The sequence below is a fragment of the Lissotriton helveticus genome, chromosome 4_1 (assembly GCF_964261635.1).
Source record: "Lissotriton helveticus chromosome 4_1, aLisHel1.1, whole genome shotgun sequence".
NCBI lineage: Eukaryota > Metazoa > Chordata > Amphibia > Caudata > Salamandridae > Lissotriton > Lissotriton helveticus.
The window spans coordinates 1,598,326,865-1,598,343,360 of NC_136063.1; the positions used below are offsets into that span (position 1 = coordinate 1,598,326,865).

General features: G+C 46.2%; 1 protein-coding gene across 3 annotated transcripts in view; it reads left to right on the top strand.

Moving 5' to 3' along the window:
- Nucleotides 1-16,496, top strand: part of ELMO1 (engulfment and cell motility 1) — a 1,412,865-nt gene that overhangs the window by 1,281,394 nt on the left and 114,975 nt on the right. For all 3 annotated transcript variants that reach the window (XM_078688215.1, XM_078688216.1, XM_078688217.1), the window contains one exon: nucleotides 10,921-11,084. In XM_078688215.1, the coding sequence (XP_078544341.1) occupies nucleotides 10,921-11,084 (164 nt within the window). The remainder of the gene's footprint in view (nucleotides 1-10,920; nucleotides 11,085-16,496) is intronic.

The following is a 16,496-nucleotide window of genomic DNA, read 5'->3' on the forward strand; positions in this document are numbered from 1 at the left end:
CTCCGCTGGCAACCCCATGGGGACTACTTCCTTGGTCTACCTGAATGCATGTGCGCTGCAGGGGACCCGCCAGTGTATCTGAGATTTGCGTCACGGCTGCAAAACAACTTCACCCGCTCATCTCATACCCAAGTGTGTTCCTGTTGCGCCCATGCACAATGTTTCTCACTGTTCAATGGAATTTCATTCTTTTTGCGCCCATGCATTGGGTGGGTCCAGCAAGGCCCTGGACATCTGCACTTAATAGCTGTCCCAACCCCTCTGTCAATGTTTCTCCGTCTGCCCCCAAACTTCCCAGGTGGGGGATGGGGGACTGTCCCCTCACATCCTCCCAGGGCCCTCCTGGTGATTTTTTTCTTGGTGCACGTGGTACAGGTTCCATGTAGGTGTCACGTGATGGTGAATCGTATCTTACATAATAAGGTAGTCCTCACTATGGTAGGCGCCTTTCCTCTGCCCACTAATAGGACATTCCGCTTACATTTCATTAAGAATCCCGACGCATGCATTCTACATTAAGTGCATTGCTAATGTTAACTGCACTCATGTCAAGCTAACCGTAATCAGTTCTGGCTTTGTGATGCTTAAGCAGATTATATATCTATTTTTTCTAAATAACCTGTCTGGCAAGCACAAAATTACAGCAAGCGGTTTAAACTGCTTTTCTCCAAGCTATTCTCTGAGCTATTTACCAAGTAATTTTCTTTCTATCAACTGCGCAGCATCATTCTTGAAGCTTCAAAGGCAGTAAAAGCTGAAAGAAAACAGAGGCAGGCGGTCGTATGAAGGGCATTCGACATTTATCAGTTTAATATCTTTATATAAAAGGCTGGGGAGCGGCGTGATTTAGGTCGCGGAGTGCAACCTTCACCCTGAAGGGCCCAGACCCAGCATTTATGACTGGAAAACTGGAGGCCAGAAAAAGTATGAAAAGGCATTTGTGAGAAGATACTCGGCTTCCTTTTGATACCTTGGTTTATTTTGTGTCCTTCATTGAAAGGTCCAACATTTTGCCGAGCACACAGTGCCTCCTTTCCTGCTGGATGTTTTGTGTCATTGTTTGCCTTTAACTTAACTATAATAATAGTGTGTTAAGCTAATTATGTATTGTTGCCATCTGCTTATGGCGTTAACAGGTAACACCCTCAAACGAATGTACTAAAATCGGTTAACACCCTACGAGCAAGGTATTACCTGATATTAATGGCCTGTCTTGTAATTAAAGGTCCAAGAGTAGGGAGAGATACATTAGGGGAAGGGCAATTAATAGCTGTTAACTGCTAAGAGCCTGTGGCAATAAGCCACTCTCCGGTCAACACGTCTCTCTCTCACCATCATCCTCATCTACTTGTCACACTCACACATGTATAGAACCTTTCACTTCTCACCAGGGCGTTCACCCTCTGCCTAATGAACATTGTGGAGAAGTGTGGCTCAATGGTTAGAGCGGCAGACCCTGATGCAGAGGTCTGGCCTGGGACCAGGGTTCAATTCCCGCCTCGGCGGGTCTTGGGCTCAATTTCCTCGGACCTGATCATTCTCGCCTCGGTGCCTATTCTAATCATGGGTCCCACTCTGCAACTCTGGGCAATAGCTTGCTTAATCTCCACAACGGCCCCAAAAGCGCTAGGATGCCTGGCCTCACCTTGGGGGTGCCCAGGAGTGGGCGCCTCACAGGGAAAAGCCAGAAAGGGTTCCACAGCGGTACAAGCGCCGGAGAGACCCCATTTGGGGTGATTCAGGCGCTATACAAGTACTACAACATTTACATTTACATAACATCTCCCTTGTTATGGTATGTTATCTTGTGTTAGTTTATAGAGTGCGGCTAATCACCCCTTCTGCCTCGTCCACCTACCTCTCCCGGCCCACCTCAACACATTCTGTCTTAACAGCCTCGCTCCTTCCTTCACTCTCGGGTATGTGGGGCTAATTTTCAACTTCAAATTCCGGCCTTTATATCTTTTTTGCAGTCTCAGCCACACAATACCAGCTCCTCTAGATGAGAAATAAGAAAAACATCTCCATTTTCCATTCTCTATCCAATTCCAATCACGGAATGGGCTCTTTGTTTGATTGGACATTCTTTGTTTAATTAGAAATGCATTGTTTCATTAGGCACTCAATGTGCCATTCACAGGTGCTGGTGTGTACCTGGGTATACATTACGGCATCAGCTGCAACTTACTTCTCATCAAAATAAGCTGCCCTCATTCCCACCTGTCAATTATTTTGTCATCGTCCTAATTAGCTGCATTTCTAAATGTCATTATCCTTCAGTTGCGCTTTACTGTGTATCACTCACATGTGCCTGAAAAGACACCCTTTTATTTTCATCAAGCCACAACGCTTTTCAATGTTCACTGTAATTTCTTTGGCTTACACTTATGTCAGAACCTTCGCCTTGAGTCCTGTGTGTGTGGTTGTGTGTGTGGCTCTGTGTGTGGGGCTCTGTGTGTGTGTGGCTCTCTGTGTGTGTGTCTCTCTCTCTCTCTCTCTCTGTGTATGTGTGTGTATAAACAATGCTTCCTCCTGAGGAAGCAGAGTAAATAATTGCATAGCTGAATCGTGTATGTACAGCGTTCATGAATCTTAAGTGCTGAAAGCTTCTCCTCTGTTATTGCATACGTTACCCTTTACACATGTTGCATCAGCAGTTTTATGGCAGCCGAGCAATTAGTAGTAATTTCAGCCCATTTGTATTGCTTACCTATCATTGTAGCATTCGCTTCTATTTATCATTGTAGCACTCTCTCAGCATTGTTTGCAAGTTTGCATTCACCACAGGCCAGGGAAGCATGCCTGTCATTGCTGAGTGTGCACGTGTGCATTCTTGCATGTGATATGTTGCCGATATTTGCAGAGCACACCGCTGCATTTAAAGCAGCTCATCACGCTTTGGATACCCCCAGGGAGTAGTTCTGAATGCATGCAGTTAAAAATGTTTTATTTATTTAATTTGTAGTAGAGTGTACCCCACCCCTGGAGGTGAACAGAGCAACATACAACCTCCAGGGTGGGATTGTCAGTTGACCAGTTGCAAATGGTTTGTTTTGGATTCAGTAGGTAGTACATGGGGCAGTGGACATCTAAAAGACTCCAGTGAAGAATATTACAGCAACATGCTGGGACTGCTTCATGGCATCTTTAATTGTCTTTTTTTTTACCTGTCATTTTTTTTTTTTTTTACTTGCCGCATGCCCCTTTATATACAAAAACCACATGCTGCAACTGAATCTAAAAGAAAGCAGTTGCAAATGGCTAATTGTTATTTCCATCTTGGAGAAATCAAGTCAAAAGGTGTACACTATTTACATAGGGTGGCTCTATAACAAAGTGCAAGAGAGATACATGCAGTGAGAGCAGACAGCAATTACAGCACTTCTTAGAAAAGCCAAGAAGGAACTGTACATCTGGAACCCTCTGGGGGATTGTGCACCTCACTGTTGGACTGCAGCTTGAAGAAGCCTGATTGTGCGATGTAGCCTTTGGCTCTTTACAAAAACAGAAATAGAAATAGATTTCCCTGGAGGAACCACCTCAGTTACTTAATTCTTTCGGAGCCCAGGTCATGCACAAAAGAATCCCTTATGATGAGCCTAGTTAAGAAGTACCGGGCATGTAATCCGAAAGGCAATTTCTAAAAGAGGCCAGGTGGGAATCTGGCACACGAAGGACTTGTGCCACAGCCAGGTAGACGCATACGAATACCCCAAGAGGGACACGTGGCTGCTCAAGGAAGCCTCACGGCAATGCGCTCTACACAGGAGGACTGTGTTGTTGCACTGGAAATCTTTTACTCGAATAATTGGCTTTGCTTCCAATAGATATAGTCGAAACAAACAGGTCTCAGTCTCTGATTGAACAGGTTTACTTCTCCAGTCGCCGTAACTCCCATGGTAAGGTAATTCATGGGGTCTTACCAGAGTCTACCACCACCTCAGATGCTTCCTTGGCCAAGTTCCCTTCCCTCAGCAGCAGGGTAGATGATCAAGTCTGGGCCTCCGGAGTCAGGGAAATGCGAGATGACGTCCGCGACTAGGTGTTTGGCTCATGGTGTAATCAGTCAATCAGGATTTATGAAGTGTGGCTAATCACATTATAGGGTATCCAGGCGCTTGCAGGTCTCGGAGACTTATTCGAACACCCAGGGCTTCAGGGCCATACTGAATTCCGGAAGTCCTGCTGGTTTGGTGGGTGATCCCTTTTACTCTGTGAATGAAGTGGGATCTGATGCATCTGTACGCTCCTTCCAGTCCCCGGTGCTCTGGTGACCACTGATTCTGCTGACATTTAGTGGGGTTTACCTTCTTGTCTCTGAAACAGTGCATGTCCAGGCCTCAAATCCTCCATGGTACATAGGTTGATAAGCAAATGGGGGATTTCCTAACGAACCTTTGATCCCTCCCTCACCACACGCCACTCAGAGTGGCATTTTTTACGACTATCTTTCTTAGCACAAGTACACTGAAAGTTCCAGGCAGTCCCACCAGAACTTAGCCCATTTACAGTCTGTGCAGATCAACAGTGTTGTTTTTAGGCTGCAACATACAATCTCACAAAAATCACGGTCTGTGTTACGTAGTCGGGTCTTACGTTTCGTCAAGTATTGGCATGGCATAACTTTAATCATGCCTAACTTTTTATGTGGGGTACCGTTATCCTCTGCGCGTGATGCATAATTCATGCAGGTGAGGCCCCGCCCCACACTAGAGCTGCATCCCAACACTGATTCTGATCTGTGGCCACCATTGATCAGGCACACAGCCACAAGAGTTAAACTAGCGGTCTGCACTTGCTGACCCTTGACCTGCAGGTCGCACACAATTGTCCACAGCAAGCTGAGTCACACTGGGGGTCATCATGCAGGCTGCAGAAATCTATATGCATGCAACATGCTAGCAGGACATGCGAATTCCCTTCCCCATGTTAGTCTTTCACTATTCCGAGGCTGAATAAGAAGTACCATTGTCTGTGGACTAGCAACACTTAAACAGCATTTGTAAGTCCTCCCTGTATACCACGAACCGCCTTTACTTTATGATACACCACACACCTGTGCGGCGCACCTGGAGTGCATTCATAGGCTAAGGGGGGCCCTTGCTCTTAGTTATGCGGTCAGTAGTGCTTTGTCCCTGTTGGCTTCCACCAGGCTGTTTTTTGCTGTTTCCTTCCGAAATGTGTTTTTGTGTGCCTATGTGTTGAGTACCTTTTGCGTTCTGCAGTGCATAACGCTGCTGGTACTGAAACTGTAATGGCTTTCCTTCTCATGGTGTGTGAAGACACAGACGGGGTGCTCTAGCACCCGGACAGATGGGACAGATCTGTGTTCAATGTACACACAGAGAGATGGGGCAGGCTCTGTGCTCAAGGCTCCCAGAGAAAGGTGGGACAGGCTCTGTGCTCTAGACTCCTAGAGAGAGATGGGACAGGCTCTGTGCTCCAGACTCCTAGAGAGAGGTGGGACAGGCTCTGTGCTCTAGACTCCTAGAGAGAGATGGGACAGGCTCTGTGCTCCAGACTCCTAGAGAGAGGTGGGACAGGCTCTGTGCTCCAGACTCCTAGAGAGAGGTGGGACAGGCTGTGTGATCAAGGCTCCCAGAGAGAGATGGGACAGGCTCTGTACTCATGGCTCCTGGAGAGAGGTGGGACAGGCTGTGTGATCAAGGCTCTTAGAGATATGGGACAGGCTCGGTACTCTAGACTCCTAGAGAGAGGTGGGACAGACTCTGTGCTCCAGGCTCCTAGAGAGAGGTGGGACAGACTGTGTGATCAAGGCTCCTAGAGAGATGGGACAGGCTCTGTGCTCCAGACTCCTAGAGAGAGGTGGGACAGGCTCTGTGCTCCAGACTCCTAGAGAGAGGTGGGACAGGCTCTGTGCTCTAGACTCCTAGAGAGAGGTGGGACAGGCTCTGTGCTCCAGGCTCCTAGAGAGAGGTGGGACAGGCTGTGTGATCAAGGCTCCTAGAGAGATGGGACAGGCTCTGTGCTCCAGACTCCTAGAGAGAGGTGGGACAGGCTCTGTGCTCCAGACTCCTAGAGAGAGGTGGGACAGGCCCTGTGCTCTAGACTCCTAGAGAGAGGTGGGACAGGCTCTGTGCTCCAGACTCCTAGAGAGAGGTGGGACAGGCCCTGTGCTCTAGACTCCTAGAGAGAGGTGGGACAGGCTCTGTGCTCCAGACTCCTAGAGAGAGGTGGGACAGGCCCTGTGCTCCAGACACCTAGAGAGAGGTGGGACAGGCTCTGTGCTCCAGACTCCTAGAGAGAGGTGGGACAGGCTCTGTGCTCCAGACTCCTAGAGAGAGGTGGGACAGGCCCTGTGCTCTAGACTCCTAGAGAGAGGTGGGACAGGCTCTGTGCTCCAGACTCCTAGAGAGAGGTGGGACAGGCTCTGTGCTCCAGACTCCTAGAGAGAGGTGGGACAGGCTCTGTGCTCCAGACTCCTAGAGAGAGGTGGGACAGGCCCTGTGCTCTAGACTCCTAGAGAGAGGTGGGACAGGCTCTGTGCTGAAGGCTCCCAGAGAGCGATGGGACTATCTCTGAGCTCTAGACCCCTTGAGAGAGGTAGGACAGGCTCTGTGCTCCAGACTCCTAGAGAGATGTGGGACAGGCTCTGTGCTCCAGACTCCTAGAGAGAGGTGGGACAGGCCCTGTGCTCTAGACTCCTAGAGAGAGGTGGGACAGGCTCTGTGCTCCAGACTCCTAGAGAGATGTGGGACAGGCTCTGTGCTCCAGACTCCTAGAGAGAGGTGGGACAGGCCCTGTGCTCAAGACTCCTAGAGAGAGGTGGGACAGGCTCTGTGCTCCAGACTCCTAGAGAGAGGTGGGACAGGCTCTGTGCTCTAGACTCCTAGAGAGAGGTGGGACAGGCTCTGTGCTCTGTACTCCTTGAGAGAGGTGGGACAGGCTCTGTGCTCCAGACTCCTAGAGAGATGTGGGACAGGCTCTGTGCTCCAGACTCCTAGAGAGAGGTGGGACAGGCTCTGTGCTCCAGACTCCTAGAGAGAGGTGGGACAGGCCCTGTGCTCTAGACTCCTAGAGAGAGGTGGGACAGGCCCTGTGCTCTAGACTCCTAGAGAGAGGTGGGACAGGCTCTGTGCTGAAGGCTCCCAGAGAGCGATGGGACTATCTCTGAGCTCTAGACCCCTTGAGAGAGGTAGGACAGGCTCTGTACTCATGGCTGCCAGAGAGAGGTGGGACAGGCTCTGTGCTCTATAGTCCTTGAGAGAGGTGGGACAGGCTCTCTCTTGACTGCATTACTAGGCAACAAAGCACAATAAAAGTGTAACCAATTGCAATTGAGCCTGGTGGTCTGCTTTAAACCTGTGTTCCTGTGTGATTGCGATTGGTAGGAGCCGCATTCGCATTCTGTGAAGATGTGACCTCCCTGGAATAAACTAGCGAGGCATTAATTGTAGTATCTTGAGGTGGCGAATTTGAACCTTGACTTTTGCCACTAGTTCCCTTTTCCGATGAACAGTACATGGATTCGGGCATGTTTAGTATTGTGTGACATTGAAGGGGTTTTAAGGATGGACTATTATTGGCATGCGCAGAGTAGGAAATACAACAGTGGAGCAGGACATGAAGACTCCCACCCACCCTTAACGGGGGCATGAATTCAGGAATGCATTTATTTATTTTTTGTCATCATTTTTTATTGGAGATTATAGATATGCAATTTCTCAGAATACAAAACAAGATCATAAACCATAAGTCAGTATGGGACAAATATTATACACTTACAACCTAGTATGGAAGAGGAGAGTGAGAAAGAAGAAAAGAGAAGGAAAAAACAAAAAACAAAAAAATAAGTTTCAGGAATCTCGAAGATAGGGGGTGCACACCTGCTGGAATATTTGTTCTTGATCTTGCATCTTATATATTACATGTTCATATGATTCTGTCTGTACCATAGCAATCATCCAATCCTCTTTGGAGGGAGGATTAGGTGACTGCCACAGTCTTAAAACACATTGTTTAGCAGTAGAGAGGAAGTCAGGAATTTAAATGATTTCAACCATATCACCTCTTAGCGGCAGTGATTATCAGTTGCATGGTGCTGGCGGGGTGGTAAATCCTCACCTGAAGATAACATTACTGCACAGAAACACCATACTAGTAACTGTGCAATCACGATTTAAACCCCATGGCATGGGAAATTGCCTTTGAGACCAGATTTACCAGTGGTAAAACCACTTGAAATTCTCAATTCCACGGGGAAAAATGCTTAAATGTACAGCCTATTCTGAGCTGGTGGTAAATGTATGCTACAGCCTCTGTGTAGGGTGGGAGATGTGGCTGTGGGAAGTAGCAGAGGGAAAGGGAAGCTAAGTTCTTCCTGTGGGGGCATGGTATACACCATACCGCCCCCCCAGCCCTGCCAATATAAAACATTGAAAGAAGCTTTGCTGCTGCAACCAAAGCCACAATTCTTCTGGGCAGAATTACTGCCCGGTGAAACTGGATCAGTTGTTTCAGCACCCAGGAAAATCAGGTAAAAGGACACCAGCACACTCAAACAGGTGGAACAAAATTCCCTATGGTAATTCTGCCCTGTCTGACTCTAAATCTAGGTCTTAGTGTCGTGCTCAGTAGATTGTGTGATATACTAGATGTGGCCCAGTGGGATATAGGGTAATATTAGACAGGCTGGCTGGGGTAGCTGTTTCATCTGTTTCTAAGACCCTAGTTAATGACAATAATAACACGCCTGTCTTTCTCCACCCAATCAGAAGCTGGTGGGGAAAAGGTATTGGTCCCCTTGTAAATGTTGATCAGGAGGCCACATTTATGCATCCGAGAGACTGCAATCCAGGCAGGCTTGTAACTTATTCAGTTTAAAAACGTACACAACTCCTGCTTTCAGAGGAGCGGGCTATAGAAGTTAGCCTAGTTGTGCAAGATACATGCTTGGCATGTGAAGAAAGGGAAGGCGTATTCTTTCTTACTATTTGGGAGCATTAAGTTATCCAGGATTACAGGAGCTAATTGGTGGATGACTTCTCTGCAATGTTAGGAACTAGGATCCCACTGACTCCGCAGTGTGCCATCTTAGAGATCCCAATTGATGTTGACCGACTTAGAATGAAACTCCTACTCTGCTCCCTCTCGGCTGCACAAAGAATGCTTCACCTGAATGAGGACACCAGCTGTGTCCTGGAAGAAGAAGATAGTGTGCCGGGATGGAAGGTGGAAGGGTCATTTATGGAAAAAAGGATGTCCCCGAAATTTGAGGCTATGCAGAACCTACTCTGACCGCGAAGACCTTGGAGATGCTCAACGTCCAGACTCCCCTGCTGCATCTGCATGACTTTCTCGACCGAAAATTGTTTAATAAGAGACCGGCCCTCATGCTAGTGAGGCCGAACCGTTAGATTACTGTCTTCAATAGCTTATTTACTGACATTGATCTGTGGATATATGATGATCCGAACTGCCATCATTGGGGTGAAGTTGTTTCTCTTTTAGAAAATTGACATAAAAGTGTGAAGAAGTATTGTGTGAGAGTACATTTTTAAGGATGATCAGCGACTTGTAAGTGAATATATTGTTGTTGAATTGGGTGCAATGCTAGTTGGCATGGCATCAGGAATCACAGTATGGAAGCCTTCTTATTTTCAGTGTATTCTGGGTTTTTGTCGCATGCAATGGAAATACTATACTGAGTGAAATTCAGCCTTTGCCCCACGGCCTAAAAAAATTAGACTTTTCAATATTTCTTTACAGATTTTAAACAAATGACTTTGACAGCTCGTGCTTTCACTCACCACCTTTCATTGATTACTTTGAATAGTTTTTTTAAATTGAAATGCTAATTTTATCTTTTCAAAACAACTAGTGACCGCAAAGTTTAACTAAATCTTTCTGTAGTAATAATAATCCATATTTGTAAAGCACCTATATATCACCCCTTAAGGTTTTAAGGCACTGGGGGGCGTCTGGGATATTAAGTGAGCTACTGGCCAGAGTCACATGATGCTGAGCTGCCGCCGGGGTCTGGGATCGAACCATAAGCCCATTGCTGCAGAGTCAGCTTCTCAGGCTACTGTGCCACACCTCTCCCACGGCCCTGGTCCAGAGAACGAGGCAACGATAAAGATTTTTAATATCTAATTTCAGACACAACACTTTTAAATTGCATGATTTTCGCACTATCTGTTTAACAGCAGCTCATATTACACCTGTGTGGTATGCCACACAAGACTGCATATTCCTTATGGCATTGCCTTTCTTTATCTTATTTAATTTAATCATAAATTAGTTTTGCCAGTTGTACTTCCTGGGGACAAAGATGAACTGCTATCACTCTCAAACCTGATAGGAAATTCCGATGGAAAGTGATCATTGGTTGTTACCTTATATGGCCTGAAAAAAAGATAATCATTCCAATTTCCAACTTCCAGACGAAATTCCTCAAAAATCTGTAATCACTGGAAGAATTGAAGGATAAACGTCTCTTAAATCTAGTAGACCTAATATTATCCATAAAATAGTGGCAGCATTCGTGAAATCATGGGTTCATGCCTCGAATCTGTTTATTTAACATGAAAAAAATGCCATGTTTGATGCACCTGCTGTACAGCAGCAGCAGCTGGGGCCCCTAGCTCACGGATTCAATGGACTCGATCATCAGTTAGCCAATGAAGGTCTACTCGCTTGCCATGCCAAGGAAGGAGACTTGGCCTAGCAGTTGGCGGTGGGCTGCTCTTATTCCAGTAGGCCGGGACTGATTTGCATGTGATTCGCCTGCTACTGTAATTGGACAGTGGCCATAATTGCCATGTTCATCCCATGTAACAATGCACTTTTGCAGGATTGGAAAGGTTTGTGCTCAAAAGTGGTACTATCGTAGAGCAATAGGAGAAAATGAGAAGTGAGAAAAGCAAAAAATATAAATAATGCTTTTTTAATCCACAGGTAATGCAAGTGGTGAAAGAGCAAATAATGAGAGCACTCACGACCAAGCCTAGCTCCTTGGACCAGTTCAAAAGTAAGCTTCAAAATCTGAGCTACACCGAAATACTGAAGATCCGTCAGTCGGAGAGAATGAACCAGGAAGACTTCCAGTCTCGACCAATTCTGTAAGTATCTTGTGTTTCACTGGTTTTCAGTTAATGTTGATGGCGCACAACTCTCACAGGACAATATAGAGGTCAAATACCACCCAGGGAGCTTGCTGCTCAAAAAAATCTCATCTCTGTATTTAATGGAAGTACTTGACAGCTAATCCTCCAAGGGAGTTACAGTATTTTAACTCGTTTTTGAGATATGTTGAAAATCCTGCCTGGGGCACCACGGTTCATTGCTAGGAAATATTTTTCTCTGTTCTGTAGAAACATAGTTAGGGATATTACAAACCAGCTTGCTTATGCTGAATATAAATTGGGCTTGTTGTGGGAGTTAGTCATTTTAGAGAGTCTGAATACATGAAAGAAGGCAATTTCAGCCCCAAAATTGCTTATTGCTTTGTTGAATCTTTTTCTAATGCATTTGTTAATTTATTTCAACAGTCCGTGAAGTTCCAGAATGTCACACTGTTTGTACCCTGAGGTAGCCAAAGTGGAGTTGAGTCAGTATATGGCTCCTGCAGTAATCTCTTCTGGTACCAAGTGCCAATTAAATTCTGCTCTGCCAGTTTTTGCTGCCAGCTGTTTCTTGTTGTCTCATTAGCGGTCACTGGCAACAAAGCAACAGGAGCATATTTGGGAAATCCTCAGCTAATTACAGCTCTGGTGCACTTACTCAATTCACATGTTTTGCAGATCACAGTTCGTATTATGCACCGGTCAGTGCATCGGTTCGTATGCGTTTATTCACTGTCTAACAATTTGCGGTAATTAGACAAGCCGCGGCAATGGGGCTGACGTTAAGGATGGATTTTATGATTGGCGACGAAAAACGACAAACGTAATGAAGTATCAAATAACATTTTAATTTAGACTTATACGTGGGAAATTTACATAAAAAATTGTCCAAAAACACTAGTCTTCAACTCTAAGGCATATGTACAATTACACTTAATAAAATAAATAGTTGCCTAGTCACTTGAACAAACATTGGAGTTAAATCACCAAGTTTTTAAAAGTGTTCATATTATAATTCCATAAGGACATCAATTGACTCATCTGCCAGTAACTTGGAGGCTCTATATTGTGTGAATCACTTTAGTATTTTTTTCAAGGTGCTGTGGCTCAAGTCTGATTGGTGGTATTTATTTTCATGTTGATACTATATTATTTTGAAAACTGGCATTTAAAATGCAAATGTTTCACTTGTGTGTAATATACAAGGGGGCCTTTAGCTTAGTGTAGAACAGGAATATAATTTCATGATTGCACAAAGGTTTTAGAAAGGGCAACTAGAGGCAGCCTAGAGCACTAGTGTATATATATTGCATATTCTGCAGTTTTTTGCAGACAAGACTTCAAACCAAGACCAGTGTTCAATGACCATTCCAAGAGTGGCGACGAGGATGGGATCCAGGACAATGATAAATAGTCTGTGTAAAGTCTGAGGCGTCTACAGAGACTCCCCATTACAAGACTGTCAGAGGACTGTCTATATTGTGAGCAGTGGACCATCCAGTGCTGGTGTATTTTAGGTTGCTTATGCGTGCTGTGCTCCTCGGAAGATCTCAACCGTTTGTAGTGGATGGTCAGTGACAATGGGGGCCTGCAGATTGTTTTGGAGTGGAGCTTGTGTATATTTGGGTCTGTCCTGTGCCTAGCTTGTCAGAACTTCAATAAGTGATCATTGTGGCAGGTTGGCTTGGTGGGGAGGAGGGGCTGCACAAACCCTGTATGTGCTGATATGACGAGCCACGTTTGCACTTGATGTGCTTTAAAAATGGATGTGACAAATCACTTTTGTACTTGATGTCCTTTAAAAGACCATAATGTGTACACAGGTTGAGCATGTATGGAGGAGTATGGATGGAGTTTGCGTGTATGGAGGACCATACGAGTTAATGGGTGGTTTGCCCTGATCAGTATTGAAATGCCCCATAAGATCTGGAGAACGTGAAACATGAAACTAATTTCTGACCCCTAGACCACTGTAACTAAAAACACATATAACACTGATGATATGAAAATGTTATGTCCAGAATAGAAGGATTGTGCTTTTTGGTGGGTTGTCTAAAGCTACTTGGGTTTTTCGGATACCATAAAAGTTTTTATTTCAAAAGGATCATGTAATATGCTAGACTGTAGATTATCACTTTGTCATTTTTGCTCCTAACTTGTGTTCTTTGTTGTAGACTAATGCCAGTGCTTGAACGTTGGCCAATATTTGTCCACACTAGTTATGGTTTGGTGTACCTGATTTGCTCCCACGAATCAATCCAATTTCAAATTCCTACACATTTACAGAGTGTTTTCAAATGTTTAATTTTACACTTTGCTATTTTTCTATTAAACTTCCTTAATGTACCTTTATAGTTTCGTTTTCTAAACGGTTAGGAGCCACCAGCAGCGGTAATGCGGCTCCAGGTTAAGAACGTCTATTGGAAAACACTGTGTGTGAACACAGATTTAAATGCTTGGCACTAAACATTGTGCCACATGCACCGCATCATTGCTTTTTACTTACATGGTAATTGTAGGAGAGTAGGGTCTGCTTCCTATGGTCACCCCCACTTTTTGCTTTTGCTTTACTGGTTTTCGACTTAGGTGTGGCTGTGGGCCTGCTAATCAGACCCACAGCCCAGATGCACTCTCTCTAAATTCACACCATGTACTCTAGGTACATCCACAATTGGGAACTGGTTCACCTTATCAGCCCCTGTACAAGTGTACCCTAGGTACTCAGGGCATAGGTGTAACCAAGGCCTACCAGGGGCTGCTGCATGTATTATGCCACCCCTGGCTGGCCACTCAAACTGACACAACTGGCTGATCACTCAGCTGGGGCAAGGTCATGTAATCACCCCTTGCTTAGGTATTGTATTCCTATATCTACCCTTAAATATAGACACACAGTAACATATAAGTCACTCCTATGGCAGGCCTTAACAATCCTGGAGGCAGAGTGCTTGGTTATGTGTGAGATGGTGCTCTAGCATGAGCTGAGCCTGTCTGCAGCTTGCGGAACCATGTCCTTATAGCTGTTCTATGATATTGCCTTACCATATACTCTTAGGTGCATTATAATCCTCGCGGTTGAATGCTAACTTTGGTTTGGCTTTATCTAAACATGTCATGTAAGGTGTCATACGCTTTGGAATACTACCCCCTCGCCAATTCTGGCCACGGGGGTAGCATTCCACCCTTCTAGAGGGAGAAGACATGTTGTTGCTGACTATCCCGGTTAAAGTTAACCAGAGCCCCAGCGTCACAAAATGGACGCTGCTGCCACAGACACAAGTCTGACCTCCTGCTGCTGGGAGTTTTTCCAGTCACGGAGGTTTGGACAATAGGTTTCCTGCCTGGAGAGGTGCGAGCACCACCCCAGACAGGACTTTGTATATTGGGACAGGGAGGGCTGAATAGAATGAGACACTGCCTGGGGCACACTAGGTGCTCCATGCATAGTCCAGTTCAAACCGCTGCTGGGGCACTCCAGCCCCAGCTCAGGCGCGAAACTGGACAAAGGAAAGGGGGTGTAACCACCCCCCTTCCTGGTCCCACCCATAGGAGGGACCTAGAAAGTAATCCAGCCCCTTTTAGTTGTATAAAGGTAGGAGCTGAACCCCAGGACTTTAGATTAATCCTGGAATCGACTTGAAACGAAACTCTGGACCCTTCGATATTCACCTGAGCTGAAGACTGAAGAATCTCCCTTGTGGCCAAGGAGTGACCACCCTGGGCAACCAGGCACCATCCAGCAACTCGACGGCTTGCTTTGTCCCCGTTCCCGCCGGAACCCGAGCACAAAGCCCGACAAGACCTCGACTCCCGGACCTCTCTGACCCCACTGCACGACTCCAGCACAGCTGAGCCCCGTGGAAGGCGTCGGACCCCCTGGAACCAGGCAACTTGGAAAGTCTTCAACTTGCTAACAGCGCAGCTCCTGAGGCATCCTCGAAGCTGTGCCCTGGGGACTGAGACACCCCGACACCGAGCTCCACCTGCACCGAAGACCAGCCCTCCACGAGATCTGTGTGGGGCCCTTCTGCTTGTGTTCTGCTCGACGCGTTGTCCCGGTTGCTGGCCAGTTGGCTAGTAGCCCTGTGACGACGATCCTTTTGAAAATCCATCACTGGTCTGGTTGCTCCAGACTAGCCCTTGCTTCCCTGAAGAGGTGAAGTACCTCAGACCTTCCTGGTCTGCACCAGAAGCCTTTAGTGTATCCTGCATGGGTTGCATTTGCTTAGGCTTGTTGGCTCCGATCTTGAAGTCGACCCCTCCATCTGCGAGAACCTACGTGGGACAGCTCCTCTCCAGCACCTGGTCATCCTCGACGCCTCCTGGTCCGCGTGGCTGCAAAGACTAGCTTCACGACAGCACCTGATTGCTCCTCGACGACGTCTGGTTCCTTCCTGGTTCCACCCGGTCACTTGCTAGTGACCTAGACTCTGTCCCCTCTGCTTTCAGGTCTTCTTCAACTCCGATCCACCCTTGGATCCACCCGGACATCTTCCTCCTGGTCACCTGCAGCATCTTCTTCCAAGGCTCCACAGGAATCAACGAGAAAACCCGACACACTTTGACACCTATGCACCCTCAGCCCGTGGGTGAGGTAACGCGAGTACTTCGGTGCTCCTGTAGGGATTGACTATCCTAGTGTCTAGTTTTGTTATTTGTATCTTCCTATTTAGACCGGAAGTGTCCTAAATCTTCGTTAGTTACCTTTTTAAGTTCCTATTGACTTTCTATTGACTCTCGCGTGAGTGTACTGACACTGCACGCGCCGCCTGTGGGCCTCCTACTCCTAACCTAAGGTTCAGATAGCGTAGCCCCAGCGATTCTCTAGGCCCTAGGCCTTTCCTTTCCCGAGTCGTGGTTCTTATACCACTTACTTAGTATATGGTTTTACGCGCCCCTAGGGCCTAACTGTAAATTGTGCCATTTAAAGTATTTCTAAGAGTAACTTGTTATGTGCTTATGCCTCTGATCTCATAAAGAGTTCAGAGGAGTGTGTTAGTGAATAAATACATATATATTTTATATATATCCTGTGTGGTCTCCTTTCATTTGGTATTCAAGGGGTTACATATGGTAAAACAGCTGGCTTTACACGCCCTCAAGAGTCTTTTAGTCTAAGACTGTTCTGTCAACGCTACCTCTAGGATAGCTGGTCTATAAGGTTGACTTTACAACCATCACCATAAGGGTTGTTTGGACTGGTGCAAGGTGCTCACTAGAATAGTGAACATCATATACCAGGCCAACTTCTCACAGTAATGTTTCAGCTAGTTATGTATGGTCCCAGTAGGTTTTACCCATACACACTATTTCACAGTCAAGCTACCTCTAAAATCTAGAGGCAAATTTATTGCATTATTTATGATTTATACACTCCAAATAAAAACCTTAGGAACCAATGCTTATTTT